This window comes from Nerophis ophidion, linkage group LG03, assembly GCF_033978795.1.
Source record: "Nerophis ophidion isolate RoL-2023_Sa linkage group LG03, RoL_Noph_v1.0, whole genome shotgun sequence".
Taxonomy (NCBI): Eukaryota; Metazoa; Chordata; class Actinopteri; order Syngnathiformes; family Syngnathidae; genus Nerophis; species Nerophis ophidion.
Window position 1 is genome coordinate 80,591,272 of NC_084613.1, and position 22,072 is coordinate 80,613,343.

The 22,072-nt window shown below is 41.0% G+C and overlaps 2 protein-coding genes and 1 long non-coding RNA gene across 6 annotated transcripts in view; 1 reads left to right on the plus strand and 2 right to left on the minus strand.

Moving 5' to 3' along the window:
- LOC133550102 (guanine nucleotide-binding protein G(q) subunit alpha) overlaps window positions 1–1,451 on the minus strand; it is a 105,261-nt gene extending 103,810 nt beyond the window's left edge. For all 3 annotated transcript variants that reach the window (XR_009806233.1, XM_061896175.1, XM_061896176.1), the window contains exon 1: window positions 433–1,451. Coding sequence is in view for 2 of the 3 variants with exons in the window: in XM_061896175.1 (XP_061752159.1) it covers window positions 433–568 (136 nt within the window). In the remaining variant the exon portion in view is untranslated. The remainder of the gene's footprint in view (window positions 1–432) is intronic.
- LOC133550105 (uncharacterized) lies at window positions 333–12,718 on the plus strand. 2 transcript variants are annotated; one of them, XR_009806235.1, is made up of 3 exons: window positions 338–1,496; window positions 11,300–11,772; window positions 12,073–12,718. It is a non-coding gene; the product is annotated as an uncharacterized LOC133550105 (long non-coding RNA). The 2 variants fall into 2 exon arrangements; XR_009806234.1 differs by lacking the exon at window positions 11,300–11,772 and having other exon boundaries at window positions 333–1,496.
- LOC133550101 (uncharacterized) lies at window positions 9,396–21,743 on the minus strand. Its single transcript, XM_061896174.1, has 4 exons — window positions 20,833–21,743; window positions 15,103–15,651; window positions 14,877–15,037; window positions 9,396–11,751 (listed from the first exon to the last, which is right to left on the minus strand). The coding sequence occupies exons 1-4, from the start codon at window positions 20,995–20,997 to the stop codon at window positions 11,304–11,306; spliced, it is 1,323 nt and encodes a 440-aa protein (XP_061752158.1). The 5' UTR covers window positions 20,998–21,743; the 3' UTR covers window positions 9,396–11,303.
- Between the last annotated feature and the right edge of the window lie 329 nt (window positions 21,744–22,072).

Here is a 22,072-nt window from a genome sequence, read left to right on the forward strand (position 1 = left end):
GGAATAGATCCAACAGAAAATAAATATTTTGCACTGTTTTTCTACTATTTCTGTACTTGTTTTGATTATTATTATTTCTTGATTGTATGTAAATGTTGGATATTATAAATAAAAGGTTTATAAAATAAAAATACAAACAACTAGCATGTGGTGGCCTGTTGGTGCCTGATGCTGCTGTTTAGAAAACATGCACTTCCAACGTTTGTCCTCCCTCTTTTTAGCACAAATTACACCGTTTTTTTAATGTCTTTCTCGACCCTAAAATGACATTTTGTGAAAATGTGCAATAATGTGTCATCCATGCTAGCATGTTTGCTAGCACTGGGGGGGTGGAGAAGGCCCCAAGGAGCTCCATGGAGGAAGGGGAAAAAACAGGCCATAATGGTTTAAAAAAAAAAAAAAAGTATGTCAGGATAAGCAAATGGCACATACCGAGGAGAAGTAATTTCAGCTCCCTCCTGGAATCTCGCTTGTCTCGGCGAAGTTGTTTGTCAATTTCGGCATTGATTCGCTTCGACTCCTTCGCCTCCTCGCTCAGGCAGCAAGCCATCATGGACTCCAGAGTCATCCTCCCCGTCTTGCCCTTCTTTTTAGGGGGCAGTCCCGCTTTTTTTGGAGCCGGAAAAACACTCGCCTCGCCCCGGCGGATTTTCAGCTTCCTCCGCACCCGGCCGATTCTGTGGAAGTCGGACGGACGGACGGGCGGGCGAGGGAGGGAGGGAGAGGCGCAGGAGGGCTAGCAGGGCGGTCGGTCTCGCAGGACGGGGACGAGTGGACCCGGCCGGGGAGGAGGTGGCGGCGGCGTCGGTGGAGGAGGAAGGGGGAGGGGAAGCTTCAACCACCGGGGCCTCGCTGTCAACTTGCCCCGCTTTGCTAGCCGAGCTGGAGCCGCCACTTGTGGCCCTGTTCCTCGGACAAAGTGGCGGTAATACCGCGTCTCCTTCTTCTCAATAATAACAACTATAACCAACACCGGCTTCAAAATACAAACTAAATCGGCTTTTTTTTTTTTTCACCCTCTTCGTTAGACGGCTGACATCCAAAGCCGAAGAAACGTCGCTTATCACCGCGGTGCTAGCCGGCTAGCAAAAGACTCACGACCGGGGGTGGGGAGAAAATGTTAGATATTAAGTCGCGCTTGTTGTCAAAAAAAAATAATTAAAAGAAAAAAAAACGTTTTGGCTAACGTTAGCCTAGCCAAGCCCGGCGTTGCCTTCTCTCTGCCGGGTTGGGGGTGGAGAAGCGGACCGGAGTCAGTCCGGAGCTAGCTAGCGATGGCGGGGCAGCACCCCCATCACGCCCTGGGTCATTTTGACGGTTTAGGGACGGGGTTTTTTTTTTTTTTTTTCTGGTCAAAGGCGCCGCGGCTGGAGGCTCGTCGCTGGATGGAAGAAGGCGGTGTGCTGCACATCCAGCAGCGGCAGCCTGATGCATTGGCAGGGGGGAGGAGATGCTGAGTGACAGCAGCGGGACGAGCTGGGTGGATCCCAGTTAAGGTAACACACACACACACACACACAATTAGCGCCATTGTAATAAACTGACATCATCTTAGTACTAATGATAATCTTTTATATTATTGGGGCAACTGTATTGCAAAATATCAATCAATCAATGATTATTTATATAGCCCTAAATCACTAGTGTCTCAAAGGGCTGTACAAACCACAACAACCTTGGTAGAGCCCACATAAGGGGTGACAATGATGACTATGAGAAACCTTGGAGAGGACCACATATGTGGGCAAACTCCCCCACCCCCCTCCCTCTAGGGCAGTGGTTCTCAACCTTTTTTCAGTGATGTACCCCCTGTGAACACTTTTTTAATTCAAGTACCCCCTAATCAGAGCAAAGCATTTTTGGTTGAAAAAAAAGAGATAAAGAAGTCAAATACAGCACTATGTCATCAGTTTCTGATTTATTAAATTGTATAACGGTGCAAAATATTGCTCATTTGTAGTGCTCTTTCTTGAACTATTTGGGGACCCGCGCTACCCCGAAAGGGAATAAGCGGTAGAAAATGGATGGATGGATAGCCCTAAATCACTAGTGTCTCAAAGGGCTGCACAAACCACTACGACATCCTCGGTAGGCCCACATAAGGGCAAGGAAAAACTCACACCCAGTGGGACGTCGGTGACAATGATGACTATGAGAAACCTTGGAGAGGACCGCATATGTAGGCAACCCACCCCTCTAGGGCAGTGGTTCTCAACCTTTTTTTCCAGTGATGTGAACATTTTTTTCATTCAAGTACCCCCTAATCAGAGCAAAGCATTTTTGGTTGAAAAAAAAAGAGATAAAGAAGTAAAATACAGCACTATGTCATCAGTTTCTGATTAATTAAATTGTATAACAGTGCAAAATATTGCTCATTTGTAGTGGTCTCTCTTGAACTATTTGGGGAAAAAAAGATATGAAAATAACTTAAAACTTGTTGAAAAATACTGCGATGAGATGGCGACTTGTCCACGGTGTACGCCGCCTTCCGCCCCGATTGTAGGTGAGATAGGCGCCAGCGACCCCGAAAGGGAATAAGCGGTAGAAAATGGATGGATGGATAGCCCTATATCACTAGTGTCTCAAAGGGATGCACAAACCACAACAACATCCTCGGTAGAGCCCACATAAGGGCAAGGAAAAACTCACACCCAGTGGGACGTCGGTGACAATGATGACTATGAGAAACCTTGGAGAGGACCACATATGTAGGCAACCCACCCCTCTAAGGCAGTGGTTCTCTACCTTTTTTTCCAGTGATGTACCCCCTGTGAACACTTTTTTCATTCAAGTACCCCCTAACCAGAGCAAAGCATTTTTGGTTGAAAAAAAAGAGATAAAGAAGTAAAATACAGCACTATGTCATCAGTTTCTGATTTATTAAATTGTATAACGGCGCAAAATATTGCTCGTTTGTAGTGGTCTTTCTTGAACTATTTGGGGAAAAAAAGATATGAAAATAACTTAAAACTTGTTGAAAAATACTGCGATGAGATGGCGACTTGTCCAGGGTGTACACCGCCTTCCGCCCCGATTGTAGCTGAGATAGGCGCCAGCGACCCCGAAAAGGAATAAGCGGTAGAAAATGGATGGATGGACAGCCCTAAATCACTAGTGTCTCAAAGGGCTGCACAAACCACAACAACATCCTTAGTAGAGCCCACATAAGGGCAAGGAAAACTCACACCCAGTGGGACGTCGGTGACAATGATGACTATGAGAAACCTTGGAGAGGACCGCATATGTAGGCAACCCACCCCTCTAGGGCAGTGGTTCTCTACCTTTTTTTCCAGTGATGTACCCCCTGTGAAAAATTTTTTCATTCAAGTACCCCCTAATCAGAGCAAAGCATTTTTGGTTGAAAAAAAAGAGATAAAGAAGTAAAATACAGCACTATGTCATCAGTTTCTGATTTATTAAATTGTATAACGGCGCAAAATATTGCTCGTTTGTAGTGGTCTTTCTTGAACTATTTGGGGAAAAAAAGATATGAAAATAACTTAAAACTTGTTGAAAAATACTGAGATGAGATGGCGACTTGTCCAGGGTGTACGCCGCCTTCCGCCCCGATTGTAGCTGAGATAGGCGCCAGCGACCCCGAAAGGGAATAAGCGGTAGAAAATGGATGGATGGATAGCCCCAAATCACTAGTGTCTCAAAGGGCTGCACAAACCACTACGACATCCTCGGTAGGCCCACATAAGGGCAAGGAAAACTCACACCCAGTGGGACGTCGGTGACAATGATGACTATGAGAAACCTTGGAGAGGACCGCATATGTAGGCAACCCACCCCTCTAGGGCAGTGGTTCTCTACCTTTTTTTCCAGTGATGTACCCCCTGTGAAAAATTTTTTCATTCAAGTACCCCCTAATCAGAGCAAAGCATTTTTGGTTGAAAAAAAAGAGATAAAGAAGTAAAATACAGCACTATGTCATCAGTTTCTGATTTATTAAATTGTATAACGGCGCAAAATATTGCTCGTTTGTAGTGGTCTTTCTTGAACTATTTGGGGAAAAAAAGATATGAAAATAACTTAAAACTTGTTGAAAAATACTGAGATGAGATGGCGACTTGTCCAGGGTGTACGCCGCCTTCCGCCCCGATTGTAGCTGAGATAGGCGCCAGCGACCCCGAAAGGGAATAAGCGGTAGAAAATGGATGGATGGATAGCCCCAAATCACTAGTGTCTCAAAGGGCTGCACAAACCACTACGACATCCTCGGTAGGCCCACATAAGGGCAAGGAAAACTCACACCCAGTGGGACGTCGGTGACAATGATGACTATGAGAAACCTTTGAGAGGACCTCATATGTAGGCAACCCACCCCTCTAGGGCAGTGGTTTTCAACCTTTTTTGTCAGTGATGTACCCCCCTGTGAAAGTTTTTTTAAATTCAAGTACCCCCTAATCAGAGCAAAGCATTTTTGGTTGAAAAAAAAGAGATAAAGAAGTAAAATACAGCACTATGTCATCAGTTTCGGATTTATTAAATTGTATAAAAGTGCAAAATATTGCTCATTATTAGTGGTCTTTCTTGAACTATTTGGGAAAAAAAAGATATGAAAATAACTAAAAACTTGTTGAAAAATACTGCGATGAGATGGCGACTTGTCCAGGGTGTACACCGCCTTCCGCCCCGATTGTAGCTGAGATAGGCGCCAGCGACCCCGAAAGGGAATAAGCGGTAGGAAATGGTTGGATGGATAGCCCTAAATCACTAGTGTCTCAAAGGGCTGCACAAACCACAACAACATCCTTGGTAGAGCCCACATAAGGGCAAGGAAAACTCACACCCAGTGGGACGTCGGTGACAATGATGACTATGAGAAACCTTGGAGAGGACCACATATGTAGGCAACCCACCCCTCTAGGACAGTGGTTCTCAACCTTTTTTCAGTGATGTACCCCCTGTGAACATTTTTTTCATTCAAGTACCCCCTAATCAGAGCAAAGCATTTTTGGTTGAAAAAAAAGAGATAAAGAAGTAAAATACAGCACTATGTCATCAGTTTCTGATTTATTAAATTGTATAAAAGTGCAAAATATTGCTCATTTGTAGTGGTCTTTCTTGAACTATTTGGGGAAAAAAAGATATGAAAATAACTTAAAACTTGTTGAAAAATACTGCGTTGAGATGGCGACTTGTCCAGGGTGTACACCGCCTTCTGCCCCGATTGTAGCTGAGATAGGCGCCAGCGCCACCCGCCACCCCGAAAGGGAATAAGCGGTAGAAAATGGATGGATGGATAGCCCTAAATCACTAGTGTCTCAAAGGGCTGCACAAACCACAACAACATCCTTAGTAGAGCCCACATAAGAGCAAGGAAAACTCACACCCAGTGGGACGTCGGTGACAATGATGACTATGAGAAACCTTGGAGGGGACCACATATGTAGGCAACCCAACCCTCTAAGGCAGTGGTTCTCTACCTTTTTTTCCAGTGATGTGAACATTTTTTTCATTCAAGTACCCCCTAATCAGAGAAAAGCATTTTTGGTTGAAAAAAAAGAGATAAAACGTAAAATACAGCACTATGTCATCAGTTTCTGATTTATTAAATTGTATAACAGTGCAAAATATTGCTCATTTGTAGTAGTCTTTCTTGAACTATTTGGAAAAAAAAAAGATATGAAAATAACTTAAAACTTGTTGAAAAATACTGCGATGAGATAGCGACTTGTCCAGGGTGTACACTGCCTTCTGCCCCGATTGTAGCTGAGATAGGCGCCAGCGACCCCGAAAGGGAATAAGCGGTAGGAAATGGATGGATGGATAGCCCTAAATCACTAGTGTCTCAAAGGGCTGCACAAACCACAACAACATCCTTAGTAGAGCCCACATAAGGGCAAGGAAAAACTCACACGCAGTGGGACGTCGGTGACAATGACTATGAGAAACCTTGGAGAGGACCACATATGTAGGCAACCCACCCCTCTAGGGCAGTGGTTCTCAACCTTTTTTTCATTCAAGTACCCCCTAATCAGAGAAAAGCATTTTTGGTTGAAAAAAAAGAGATAAAACGTAAAATACAGCACTATGTCATCAGTTTCTGATTTATTAAATTGTATAACAGTGCAAAATATTGCTCATTTGTAGTAGTCTTTCTTGAACTATTTGGAAAAAAAAAGATATGAAAATAACTTAAAACTTGTTGAAAAATACTGCGATGAGATAGCGACTTGTCCAGGGTGTACGCCGCCTTCCGGCCCGATTGTAGCCGAGATAGGCGCCAGCGACCCCGAAAGGGAATAAGCGGTAGAAAATGGATGGATGGATAGCCCTAAATCACTAGTGTCTCAAAGGGCTGCACAAACCACAACGACATCCTCGGTAGAGCCCACATAAGGGCAAGGAAAAACTCACACCCAGTGGGACGTCGGTGACAATGATGACTATGAGAAACCTTGGAGAGGACCGCATATGTAGGCAACCCACCCCTCTAGGGCAGTGGTTCTCAACCTTTTTTTCCAGTGATGTACCCCCTGTGAACATTTTTTTTAATTCAAGTACCCCCTAATCAGAGCAAAGCATTTTTGGTTGAAAAAAAAAGAGATAAAGAAGTAAAATACAGCACTATGTCATCAGTTTCTGATTTATTAAATTGTATAACAGTGCAAAATATTGCTCATTTGTAGTGGTCTTTCTTGAACTATTTGGGGGAAAAAAGATATGAAAATAACTAAAAACTTGTTGAAAAATACTGCGTTGAGATGACGACTTGTCCAGGGTGTACTCCGCCTTCTGCCCCATTGTAGCTGAGATAGGCGCCAGCGACCCCGAAAGGGAATATGCGGTAGAAAATGGATGGATGGATAGCCCTAAATCACTAGTGTCTCAAAGGGCTGCACAAACCACAACAACATCCTCGGTAGGCCCACATAAGGGCAAGGAAAAACTCACACCCAGTGGGACGTCGGTGACAATGATGACTATGAGAACCTTGGAGAGGACCACATATGTAGGCAACCCACCCCTCTAGGGCAGTGGTTCTCAACCTTTTTTTCAGTGATGTACCCCCTGTGAACATTTTTTTCATTCAAGTACCCCCTAATCAGAGCAAAGCATTTTTGGTTGAAAAAAAAGAGATAAAGAAGTCAAATACAGCACTATGTCATCAGTTTCTGATTTATTAAATTGTATAACGGCGCAAAATATTGCTCGTTTGTAGTGGTCTTTCTTGAACTATTTGGGGAAAAAAAGATATGAAAATAACTAAAAACTTGTCGAAAAATACTGCGATGAGATGGCGACTTGGCCAAGGTGTACACCGCCTTCCGCCCCGATTGTAGCTGAGATAGGCGCCAGCGCCCCCCGCGACCCCAAAAGGGAATAAGCGGTAGAAAATGGATGGATGGATGGATGGCCCCCGCTTGCTTTGATTTTTCAGTGTACGGCCCTCAGTGGAAAAAGTTTGGACACCCCTGGTATAAAGAAAGCGTGCCCAATGGCGAAATGCCTACCTGAATACCAGCGGCATCTAGTGGCCATTGTTAGAAACTACAGTTGTATAGGTTAGGGCTGTGGTTCTCAAATGGGGGTACTTGAAGGTATGCCAAGGGAGGGGTACGTGAGATTTTTTTTAAATATTCTAAAAATAGCAACAATTCAAAAATCCTTTATAAATATATTTATTGAATAATACAACAAAATATGAATGTAAGTTCATTAACTGTGAAAAAACAATGCAATATTCAGTGTTGACTGCTAGATTTTTTTGTGGACATGTTCCGTAAATATTGATGTTAAAGATTTTTTTTTTTTTTGTGAAGAAATGTTTAGAATGAAGTTGATGAATCCAGATGGATCTCTATTACAATCCTCAAAGTACGCACTTGAAGTTGATGATTACTTCTATGTGTAGAAATCTTTATTTATAATTGAATCACTTGTGTTATTTTTCAACAAGTTTTTAGTTATTTTTATTTTTTTCCAAATAGTTCAAGAAAGACCACTACAAATGAGCAATATTTTGCACTGTTATACAATTTAATAAATCAGAAACTGATGACATAGTGCTGTATTTTACTTCTTTATCTCTTTTTTTTTCAAACAAAAAGGCTTTGCTTTGATTAGGGGGTACTTGAATTAAAAAAAATGTTCACAGGGGGTACATCACTGAAAAAAAGGTTGCGAACGACTGGGTTAAGGCATTGTTCTGCAACCACTGTGCCGTGGCACACTAGTGTGCCGTAAGCTACAGTCTGGTGTGCCGTGGGCATACTTGCCAACCCTCCCAATTTTCCCGGGAGCCACCCGAATTTCAGTGCCACTCCCGAAAATCTCCCGGGGTAGCCATTCTCCCGAATTTCACTTGGACAATAATCTTTGGAGAGTGACTTAAAGACACCGCTTTTAGCATCCTGTACAATCTGTCGTCATGTCCGCTTATCCTCCATACAAATAGTGTGCCGACCCAATCACATAAAATATGCGGCTTGAATGCACACACATGTGGATACAAGTCATACTTGTTCAACAGCCATACAGGTCACACTGAGGGTGGCCGTATAAACAACTTTAACACTGTTACAAATATGCGCCACACTGTGAACCCACACCAAACAAGAATGACAAACACAATTTCGGGAGAACATACGCACCGTAACACAACAGAACAAATACCCAGAACCCCCTGCAGCACGAACTCTTCCGGGACGTGACAATATACAGTCCAGCTACTTTACTTTGAGCTCCTCCCGGATGACAAAGCTTCTCACCCGATCTGTAAGGGAAAACCCGCCACCCGACGGAGGAAACTCATTTCGGCCGCTTGTACCCGTGATCTTGTCCTTTCGGTCATAACCCAAAGCTCATGACCATAGGTGAGGATGGGAAAGTAGATCGACCGGTAAATTGAGAGCTTTGCCTTCCGGCTCAGCTCCTTCTTCACCACAATGGATCGAGAGGAGCCAGATAAGGTGGTTCGGGCATCTGGTCAGGATGCCACCCGAACGCCTTTCTAGAGAGGTGTTTCGGGCACGTCCGACCGGTAGGAGGCCACGGGGAAGACCCAGGACACCTTGGGAAGACTATGTCTTCAGGCTGGCGTGGGAACGCCTCGGGATCCCCCGGGAGGAGCTGGACGAAGTGGCTGGGGAGAGGGAAGTCTGGGCTTTAATGCTTAGGCTGCTGCCCCCGCGACCCGACCTCTGATAAGCGGAAGTATACCACATTTAAATTTGCTTTTAAGAAAGGTATATATATATATATATATATATATATATATATATATATTTTTTTTTTTTTTTTTTTTTTTTCATGTATTTATTGAAAGGCATTTTTTCAGTGAATGGTATTTTTAATGGTCTAATGGCATCTGCATTTATTTAGTGGACTTTTATTTCAGCACATGGCTATTCCACTCACCGAATAGTTCCAGAAACCACATTTTCAGGTGCATTTATTTTTCATTTGGTCTTTATACCACACCAAAAGTCATAAGTTAATACAAAAGCAATATGTTTATGCTAGAAAAGAGGAATGCTGTGCTCTTCTTTTTTGTGACAAGATTTTAGGAATCTGCTACAAAAATGTATTCACAAACCCCGTTTCCATATGAGTTGGGAAATTGTGTTGGATGTAAATATAAAAAGAATACAATGATTTGCAAATCCTTTTCAACCCATATTCAGTTGAATATGTTACAAAGACAACATATTTAGTGTTAAAACTGATAAACTTTTTTTTTTTTGCAAATAATCATTAACTTTAGAATTTGATGCCAGCAACACGTGACAAAGAAGTTGGGAAGGGTGGCAATAAATACTGATAAAGTTGAGGAATTCTCATCAAACACTTATATGGAACATCCCACAGGTGTGCAGGCTAATTGGGAACAGGTGGGTGCCATGATTGGGTATAAAAGCAGCTTCCATGAAATACTAAGTAATTCACAAACAAGGACAGGGCGAGGGTCACCAATTTGTAAGCAAATTGTCGAACAGTTTTAGAACAACATTTCTCAACGAGCTATTGCAAGGAATTTAGGGATTTTACCATCTACGGTCCGTAAAATCATCAAAAGGTTGAGATAAAATGGAGAAATCACTGCACGTAAGCGATGATATTACGGACCTTTGCTCCCTCAGGCGGTACTGCATAAAAAAAACCGACATCAGTGTGTAAAGGATATCACCACATGGGCTCAGGAACACTTCATAAAACCACTGTCAGTAACTACAGTTGGTCGCTACATCTGTAAGCGCAAGTTAAAACTCTACTATCCAAAGCGAAAGCCATTTATCAACAACACCCAGGAACGCCGCCGGCTTCGCTGGGCCCGAGCTCATCTAAGATGGACGGATGCAAAGTGGAAAAGTGTTCTGTGGTCTGACGAGTCCACATTGCAAATTATATTTGGAAACTGTGGACGTGGTGTACTCTGGAATAAAGAGGAAAATAACCATCCAGATTTTTATAGGCGCAAAATGTATAAGCTAGCATCTGTGAATTAGTAAATTATATTTATACAGCGCTTTTCTCAAGTGACTCAAAGCGCGTTACATAGTGAAACCCAATATCTAAGTTACATTTAAACCAGTGTGGGTGGCACTGGGAGTAGGTGAGTAAAGTGTCTTGCCCAAGGACACAACGGCAGTAACTAGGATGGCACAAAGATGGTATGGGGGTGTATTAGTGCCCAAGGCATGGGTAACACACATCTGTGAAGGCACCATTAATGCTGAAAGGTACATACAGGTTTTGGAGCAACATATGTTGTCATCCAATCAACGTTATTATGGACGCCCCTGCTTATTTCAGCAAAACAATGCCAAGCCACGTGTTACAACCGCGGGGCTTCGTAGTAAAAGAGTGCGGGTACTTTCCTGGCCCGCCTGCAGTCCGGACATGTCTCCCATCGAAAATGTGTGGTGCATTATGAAGCGTAAATTACGACAACAAGACTGTTGAACGACTTAAGCTGTACATCAAGCAAGAATGGGAAATAATTCCACTTTCAAAGCTTCAAAAATTTGTTTCCTCAGTTCCTAAACGTTTATTGAGTGTTGTTAAAAGAAAAGGTAATGTAACACAGTGGTGAACATGCCCTTTCCCAACTACTTTGGCACGTGTGTCAGCCATGAAATTCTAGGTTAATTAATATTTGCCCAAAAAAAAATAAAGTTTGTGAGTTTGAACATCAAATATCTTGTCTTTGTAGCGCATTCAATTAAATATGGGTTGAAATGTATTCGCAAATCATTGTATTCCGTTTATATTTACATGTAACACAATTTCCCATATAGAAACGGGGTTTGTATTTATTGTAATATCGTTTTTTGAAATGTCTGTACAGTTGTTTACGATGATGGGCTCCTGTCATCAGACTGTTGAAAATAGTCACAAAAAAGTTGCCGGACTTCCTCACCCTGACTCGGTTCGCCAGCGTTCGGGGGAGCCTCGGCGTAGCTGGGCTGGGGGCTTTCCGCCTCGGCCACCTCGGTCAGCCACTCGGCGTTGAAGGCGTCGCCGTGGGACTCGCACACGTTGTGCAGAATGCAGCAGGCCAGGATCATGGTGGGCACCACGTGCAGCCCGCAGTCGTTCCTCTTGCTCAGGCACTGCCAGCGCGCCTTCAGCCTCAGCAGCGCCTCCTGGGAGACGTGGCGCGCTCTGCGGAGGCGCTGGTTGAAAAGCTGCTGGCGCTCCGTCAGCGCCACGGGGTTGGACCTGGTGGGCCTTTTGTCCGGGTAGGCCTTCATCAGCCAGCTCTGGAGCGGGTAGCAGGGCTCCCCGAGCAGCACGTAGCTAGACAGCAAGTGACGTGAAGTAAGCAGAAATTGTTGCAAAACTCAATCACTACGCTAAAAAGAAATATTTACCACTGTAAAATTCTTATAGTTTTTTACTGTAAAATTCTTATAGTTTTTACTGTATATGGAAACACCCTACCACTGTTGTTAAATTCTAGCACCTGAGCTGCCTTTTTATTTTACTCTAAAATCTACAATGCTTGGTTTTACAATGTATTACTGGAAATAAATTAGTATCGCTTATATTTTTACGGTAAAATTATGATGCCTGAGGTGCAATTTTTTACAGTGGAATCTACAATTGTTGTTTTTACAGAGCGTTACCAAAATGGATACATGGATGATACAGCAGAGGATTGGGAGAATGTCATGTGGTCAGATGAAACCAAAATAGAACTTTTTGGTACAAACTCAACTTGTCGTGTTTGGAGGAAGAAGAATACTGAGTTGCATCCCAAGAACACCATACCTACTGTGAAGCATGGGGGTGGAAACATCATGCTTTGGGGCTGTTTTCCTGCTAAGGGGACAGGACGATTGATCCGTGTTAAGGAAAGAATGAATGGGGCCATGTATCGTGAGATTTTGAGCCAAAACTTCCTTCAATCAATGAGAGCTTTGAATGGTTGACCAAATACTTATTTTCCACCATAATTTACAAATAAATTCTTTAAAATTCCTACAATGTGAATTCCTGGATTTTTTTTTTCACATTCTTTGACAGCTCTTTGGTCTTGGCCGTAGTGGAGTTTGGAGTCTGACTGTTTGAAGCTGTGGACAGGTGTCTTTTATACAGATAACGAGTTCAAACAAGTGCCATTAATACATGTAACGAGTAGAGGGCAGAATAGCTTCTTAAAGAAGAAGTTACAGGTCTGTGAGAGCCAGAGATCTTCCTTGTTTGGATAAGCTGATTGGCAACACTAAGTTAGCCCTAGTGTGTGAATGTGAATGTTGTCTGTCTACAGTGGGGCAAAAAAGTATTTAGTCAGCCAGCGATTGTGCAAGTTCTCCCACTTAAAATTATGACAGAGGTCTGTAATTTTCATCATAGGTACACTTCAACTGTGAGAGACAGAATGTGAAAGAAAAATCCAGGAATTCACATTGTAGGAATTTTAAAGAATTTATTTGTAAATTTTGGTGGAAAATAAGTATTTGGTCAACCATTCACAGCTCTCACTGATGGAAGGAGGTTTTGGCTCAAAGTCTCACGATACATGGCCCCATTCATTCTTTTCTTAACACGGATCAATCGTCCTGTCCCCTTAGCAGAAAAACAGCCCCAAAGCATGATGTTTCCACCCCCATGCTTCGCAGTAGGTATGGTGTTTTTGGAATACAACTCAGTATTCTTCTTCCTCCAAACACAACGAGTTGAGTTTATACCAAAAAGTTCTATTTTGGTTTCATCTGACCACATGACATTCTCCCAATCCTCTGCTGTATCATCCATGTATCCATTTTGGTATAAACTCAACTCCTCGTGTTTGGAGGAAGAAGAATTCTGAGTTAATTCCCAAGAACACCACACCTACTGTGAAGCATGGGGGTGGAAACATCATGCTTTGGGGCTGTTTTCCTGCTAAGGGGACAGGACGATTGATCCGTGTTAAGGAAAGAATGAATGGGGCCATGTATCGTGAGATTTGGAGCCAAAACCTCCTTCCATCAGCGACAGCTTTGAATGGTTGACCAAATACTTATTTTCCACCATAATTTACAAATAAATTCTTTAAAATTCCTACAATGTGAATTCCTGGATTTTTTTTTTCACATTCTTTGACAGCTCTTTGGTCTTGGCCATAGTGGAGTTTGGAGTCTGACTGTTTGAAGCTGTGGACAGGTGTCTTTTATACAGATAACGAGTTCAAACAAGTGCCATTGATACAAGTAACGAGTAGAGGACCGAAGAGCTTCTTAAAGAAGTTACAGGTCTGTGAGAGCCAGAGATCTTCCTTGTTTGGATAAGTTGATTGGCAACACTAAATTAGCCCTAGTGTGTGAATGTGAATTTTGTCTGTCTACAGTGGGGCAAAAAAGTATTTAGTCAGCCAGCGATTGTGCAAGTTCTCCCACTTAAAATGATGACAGAGGTCTGTAATGTTCATCATAGGTACACTTCAACTGTGAGAGACAGAATGTGAAAAAAAAAATCCAGGAATTCACATTGTAGGAATTTTAAAGAATTTATTTGTAAATTATAGTGGAAAATAAGTATTTGGTCAACCATTCAAAGCTCTCACTGATGGAAGGAGGTTTTGGCTGAAAATCTCACGATACATGGCCCCATTCATTCTTTCCTTAACACGGATCAATCGTCCTGTCCCCTTAGCAGAAAAACAGCCCCAAAGCATGATGTTTCCACCCCCATGCTTCACAGTAGGTATGGTGTTCTTGGGATGCAACTCAGTATTCTTCTTCCTCCAAACACGACGAGTTGAGTTTATACCAAAAAGTTCTATTTTGGTTTCATCTGACCACATGACATTCTCCCAATCCTCTGCTGTATCATCCATGTATCCATTTTGGTATAAACTCAACTCCTCGTGTTTGGAGGAAGAAGAATTCTGAGTTAATTCCCAAGAACACCACACCTACTGTGAAGCATGGGGGTGGAAACATCATGCTTTGGGGCTGTTTTTCTGGAACGATTGATCCGTGTTAAGGAAAGAATGAATGGAGCCATGTATCGTGAGATTTTCAGCCAAAACCTCCTTCCATCAGTGAGAGCTTTGAATGGTTGACCAAATACTTATTTTCCACCGTAATTTACAAATAAATTCTTTGTGAATGTAAATTCCTGGATTTTTTTTCCACATTCTGTCTCTCACAGTTGAAGTGTACCTATGATGAAAATTACAGACCTCTGTCATCATTTTAAGTGGGAGAACTTGCACAATCGCTGGCTGACTAAATACTTTTTTGCCCCACTGTAAGTCGCACCAAACTATAAAAAAAAACTGCGACTTATAGTCCGAAAAATACGGTAAATGATTTTTTTTAAGAATAGCATGAAGCTGAGATAGACTCCAGCGACCCCTGAAATGGACGGATGCATAATATGGAGAGTCCCCAAATGTCCTGAAGTGGACAAGAATGCAAAGGTGTGGCATTTACCTGAGTTGCTTCCCCATGAAGGGCGATGGTGGCGCCTGTGACAGCCCGCCCTCTGCGGCCGTGGCCCAGAGCACCGAGTTCTGCAAGATGTCTGCCGGCTCCATCCCTCCTGGGAAGCAGGCGCAAACGTCCCAGATCAGCCCTCGGCCGTTCACCGCCACCTGTAAAAAAAAATCAAAGGTTTGAACGAGTCGTTCCGAGAGAACACCCGGGGGTGGCGCTGCACCTGAGACAGCACAGACAGCCAGCCGGCGGGGTTGACGTAGTCGGATGCGTTGTTGGAGGGGGTGATGATGGCCGTGTGGAGCGTTGCTATGGCGGCGGCGCAGTGCGGGAAGCCCCGCTGGGACGAGAAAAGCCGAGCCGACTCCTCCAGCTCCTGCTCGGTGGGCGAGCGCAGGTAGTCGGCGCCGAGGAGCGCCACGATGCTGTGGCACATGTCGCGCACGCATTTGCACACGGTGGATTTGCCCACGCCGAACAGGGCGCTGATGGTGCGGTACTCCACGTTGGACGCCAAGCGCCACAGAGCCACCGCCACGCGTTTCTCCACGGGCAGCGCCAGGCGGAAGCTGGTGTCCTGGCGGGTCAGGCGGGAGCGCAGCTTGTCGCAGATGAAGAAGAAGGTCTCGCGGCTCATCCGGAACTTGTCCAGCCAGTCGGAGGGCTGGAATTCCGTCATGGCCACGCGCTCCCACCAATCCGTGCTCGGGACGGTCGTCCAGGGGCGTGTGCGGATGTGAACGCTAGAGCGAAGACCCCCCGCTATCATCATCTGGGAAGACAACAATAGGAAGAAAATATAATATTTGTACTCATCTCTTTGAGACTGACCACAATCTAACTTTCTCCTCACATTTTAAAGGCCCACTGAAACCCACTACTACCGACCACGCAGTCTGGTAGTTGGTTGGTTGGTTGGTAGGTAGGTAGGTTGGTTGGTTGATAGGTAGGTAGATAGATAGATAGAACTTTATCGGTTGGTTGGTAGGTAGGTAGATAGATAGAACTTTATTGGTTGGTAGGTAGGTAGGTAGATAGATAGAACTTTATCGGTTGGTTGGTAGGTAGGTAGATAGAACTTTATCGGTTGGTTGGTAGGTTTGTAGATAGATAGAACTTTATTGGTTGGTTGGTAGGTAGGTAGATAGATAGAACTTTATTGGTTGGTTGGCAGGTAGGTAGATAGATAGAACTTTATCGGTTGGTTGGTAGGTAGGTAGATAGAACTTTATCGGTTGGTTGGTAGGTAGGTAGATAGATAGAACTTTATTGGTTGGTTGGTAGGTAGATAGATATAACTTTATTGATTCCTTCAGGAGAGTTCCTTCAGGAAAATTACAATTCCAGCAGCAGTGTACAGAGTTGAGATCAATTTAAATTAGGGATGCACCGATTAATCGGAAACCGAATATATTCGGCCGAATATGGCAAAAAAAAGCCACATTCGGCCTTCGGCAGAATGAGTTGAAAATAAGGCCGAATAGTGGCGTGTGACGCGATTTGTTTGACGCGGTGACGCAATCAACCAACGTGCGGTGACGTTGGGATATGTTGTGTACCTGTATAAGTGTATGAGGTTACAAGCACACACTTAATGTATGTACATGTATAGATGTAGTATGTACATGTATAGATGTAGTATGTACATGTATAGATGTAGTATGTACATGTATAGATGTAAGATGTACATGTATAGATGTAGGATGTACATGTATAGATGTAGTATGTACATGCATGGATGTAGTATGTACATGTATAGATGTAGTATGTACATGTATAGATGTAGTATGTATATGTATAGATGTAGTATGTACATGTATAGATGTAGTATGTACATGTATAGATGTAGTATGTACATGTATAGATGTGGAATGTACATGTATAGATGTAGTATGTACATGTATAGATGTAGTATGTACATGTATAGATGTAGTATGTACATGTTTAGATGTAGTATGTACATGTATAGATGTACATGTATAGATGTACATGTATAGATGTAGTATGTACATGTTTAGATGTAGTATGTACATGTATAGATGTAAGATGTACATGTATAGATGTAGTATGTACATGTATAGATGTAGGATGTACATGTATAGATGTAGGATGTACATGTATAGATGTAGTATGTACATGTATAGATGTAAGATGTACATGTATAGATGTAGTATGTACATGTATAGATGTAAGATGTACATGTATAGATGTAGTATGTACATGTATAGATGTAGTATGTACATGTATAGATGTAGTATGTACATGTATAGATGTAGTATGTACATGTATAGATGTAGGATGTACATGTATAGATGTAGTATGTACATGTATAGATGTAGGATGTACATGTATAGATGTAGTATGTACATGCGTAGATGTAAGATGTACATGTATAGATGTAGTATGTACATGCGTAGATGTAGTATGTACATGCATAGCTGTAGTATGTACATGCATAGATGTAAGATGTACATGTATAGATGTAGTATGTACATGTATAGATGTAGTATGTACATGTATGGATGTAAGATGTACATGTATGGATGTAAGATGTACATGTATGGATGTAAGATGTACATGTATAGATGTAGTATGTACATGTATTGATGTAGTATGTACATGTATAGATGTAGTATGCACATGCATAGATGTAGTATGTACATGCATAGATGTAGTATGTACATGTATAGATGTAGTATGTACATGTATAGATGTAGGATGTACATGTATAGATGTAGGATGTACATGTATAGATGTAGGATGTACAAGTATAGATGCAGGATGTACATGTATAGATGTAGTATGTACATGTATAGATGTAGGATGTACAAGTATAGATGTAGTATGTACATGTATAGATGTAGTATGCACATGTATAGATGTAGTATGTACATGTATAGATGTAGTATGTACATGTATGGATGTAGTATGTATATATGTAGTGTGTACATGTATAGATGTAGTATGTACATGTATAGATGTAGGATGTACAAGTATAGATGCAGGATGTACATGTATAGATGTAGTATGTACATGTATAGATGTAGTATGTACATGTATAGATGTAGTATGTACATGTATAGATGTAGTATGTACATGTATAGATGTAGTATGCACATCTATAGATGTAGTATGCACATGTACAGATGTAAGATGTACATGTATAGATGTAGTATGTACATGTATGGATGTAGGATGTACATGTATAGATGTAAGATGTACATGTATAGATGTAAGATGTACATGTATAGATGTAGTATGTACATGTTTAGATGTAGGATGTACATGTATAGATGTAGGATGTAAATGTATAGATGTAGTATGTACATTATAGATGTAGTATGTACATGCATAGATGTAGTATGTACATGTACATGTATAGATGTAGTATGTACATGTATAGATGTAGTATGTACATGTATAGATGTAGTATGTACATGTATAGATGTAGGATGTACATGTTTAGATGTAGTATGTACATGTATGGGTGTAGTATGTACATGTATAGATGTAGTATGTACATGTATAGATGTAGTATGTACATGTTTAGATGTAGGATGTACATGTATAGATGTAGGATGTACATGTATAGATGTAGTATGTACATTATAGATGTAGTATGTACATGCATAGATGTAGTATGTACATGTACATGTATAGATGTAGTATGTACATGTACATGTATAGATGTAGTATGTACATGTATAGATGTAGTATGTACATGTATAGATGTAGGATGTACATGTATAGATGTAAGATGTACATGTATAGATGTAAGATGTACATGTATAGATGTAGGATGTACATGTATAGATGTAGTATGTACATGTTTAGATGTAGTGTGTACATGTATAGATGTAGTGTGTACATGTATAGATGTAGTGTGTACATGTTTAGATGTAGGATGTACATGTATAGATGTAGTATGTACATGTATAGATGTAGTATGTACATGTATAGATGTAGTATGTACATGCGTAGATGTAAGATGTACATGTATAGATGTAGTATGTACATGCGTAGATGTAGTATGTACATGCATAGCTGTAGTATGTACATGCATAGATGTAAGATGTACATGTATAGATGTAGTATGTACATGTATAGATGTAGTATGTACATGTATGGATGTAAGATGTACATGTATGGATGTAAGATGTACATGTATGGATGTAAGATGTACATGTATAGATGTAGTATGTACATGTATTGATGTAGTATGTACATGTATAGATGTAGTATGCACATGCATAGATGTAGTATGTACATGCATAGATGTAGTATGTACATGTATAGATGTAGTATGTACATGTATAGATGTAGGATGTACATGTATAGATGTAGGATGTACAAGTATAGATGTAGGATGTACAAGTATAGATGCAGTATGTACATGTATAGATGTAGTATGTACATGTATAGATGTAGGATGTACAAGTATAGATGTAGTATGTACATGTATAGATGTAGGATGTACAAGTATAGATGTAGTATGTACATGTATAGATGTAGTATGTACATGTATAGATGTAGTATGCACATGTATAGATGTAGTATGTACATGTATAGATGTAGTATGTACATGTATGGATGTAGTATGTATAGATGTAGTATGTACATGTATAGATGTAGTATGTACATGTATAGATGTAGGATGTACATGTATAGATGTAGGATGTATATGTATAGATGTAGGATGTACAAGTATAGATGCAGTATGTACATGTATAGATGTAGTATGTACATGTATAGATGTAGTATGCACATGTATAGATGTAGTATGTACATGTATAGATGTAGTATGTACATGTATGGATGTAGTATGTATAGATGTAGTATGTACATGTATAGATGTAGTATGTACATGTATAGATGTAGTATGTACATGTATAGATGTAGTATGTACATGTATAGCTGTAGTATGTACATGTATAGATGTAGTATGTACATGTATAGATGTAGTATCTACATGTATAGATGTAGTATCTACATGTATAGATGTAGTATCTACATGTATAGATGTAGGATGTACATGTATAGATGTAGTATGTACATGTATAGATGTAGTATGTACATGTATGGATGTAGTATGTACATGTATGGATGTAGGATGTACATGTATGGATGTAGGATGTACATGTATAGATGTAGTATGTACATGTATAGATGTAGTATGTACATGTATGGATGTAGGATGTACATGTATAGATGTAGTATGTACATGTATAGATGTAGTATGTACATGTATGGATGTAGGATGTACATGTATAGATGTACATGCATAGATGTAGTATGTACATGTGTAGATGTAGTATGAACATGTATAGATGTAAGATGTACATGTATAGATGTAGTATGTACATGTATAGATGTAGTATGTGCATGTATAGATGTAGTATGTACATGCGTAGATGTAGTATGTACATGCATAGATGTAGTATGTACATGCATAGATGTAGTATGTACATGTATAGATGTAGGATGTACATGTTTAGATGTAGTATGTACATGTTTAGATGTAGTATGTACATGTTTAGATGTAGTATGTACATGTTTAGATGTAGTATGTACATGTTTAGATGTAGTATGTGCATGTTTAGATGTAGTATGTACATGTTTAGATGTAGGATGTACATGTATAGATGTAGGATGTACATGTTTAGATGTAGTATGTACATGTTTAGATGTAGTATGTACATGTTTAGATGTAGTATGTACATGTTTAGATGTAGTATGTACATGTTTAGATGTAGTATGTGCATGTTTAGATGTAGTATGTACATGTTTAGATGTAGTATGTACATGTATAGATGTAGTATGTACATGTTTAGATGTAGTATGTACATGTTTAGATGTAGTATGTGCATGTTTAGATGTAGTATGTAGTATGTACATGTTTAGATGTAGTATGTACATGTTTAGATGTAAGAGCAGACAAAAGTGTAAGACTGACCATCATCATCCTCCTCTGCCTCTGGAAGAAGTATCGTCGCTGTCGGACGCGTCTCTGGATCTCATTACGTCTCTCCACGTCCGCGCTGTTCAAGTCTCTCCGGCGCTTGAGCAGCATGTAGGTCATTAAAAAGGTGAAAGAGCGCAGCCGTTCATCGTCCTCCATCCCGGAGAAGTTTACCGAACAACACAAGAAAGTCAACAGTTGTGAACAAGTGATGCTAAGGCTATTGTTGTGACGTTTAAACGGGTAGGACGTCCGCTTCCGGGAGCGTCTTCTCCGTAGTGTTGCTGCCACCTAGTGGTCGGGGTTCAAATATTCCTGCGTAAAAAGACTCCACTAAAGTCATTTCGTTTTATTGGTGAAATAAAAATACACAATACATGAATAAATGAAATATATAATTTATTGTCGCTGAGTCTGACGATAATAAAATTAGGAGTTATTTATAAATGGTTGACTTAAGGCAGGGGTGTCCAAACTTTTTCCACTGAGGGCCGCACACACATAGTTGCCAACCTTGAGACCTCCGATTTCGGGGGTGGGGGGCGTGGTCTGGGCGGAGGCGTGGTTTGAGGGCGTGGTTGGGAGGGGGCGTGGCTAAGAGGGGAGGGGTGTATATTTACAGCCAATTCACCAGTATTTCATATATATCTAAATGATAAATAATAAATGAGTTGTACTTGTATAGCGCTTTTCTACCTACAAGGTTCTGAAAGCGCTTTGACACTACTTCCACATTTACCCATTCACACACTGATGGAGGGAGCTGCCATGCAAGGCGCTAACCAGCACCCATCAGGAGCAAGGGTGAAGTGTCTTGCTCAGGACACAACTGACGTAACGAGGTTGGTACTAGGTGGGGATTGAACCAGGGACCCTCAGGTTGCGCACGACCACTCTCCCACTAATAAATAAATAAATAAATATACATATATATATATATATATATATATATATATATATATTTATATATATATATAAAAAAGGGATTTCCCGATCCAGGTTTTTGGACATCCGATCTGATACCGATATTGTTTTTGCACTTCCGATTCGAGACCGATACTGGCCTATCCGAGCATGTATTAAAGTTTAAAGTTATTTAGCCTACTTAGTTGTCAGATTCATGCTGAAAAGGATTTTAGTACTCTTCATAACAACTAGCCAGCTGAATTAGGTGAGTTTGAATAATACACAATAGTTGGTATTCAAGGATAAACACAAAATATCAAAAATTATA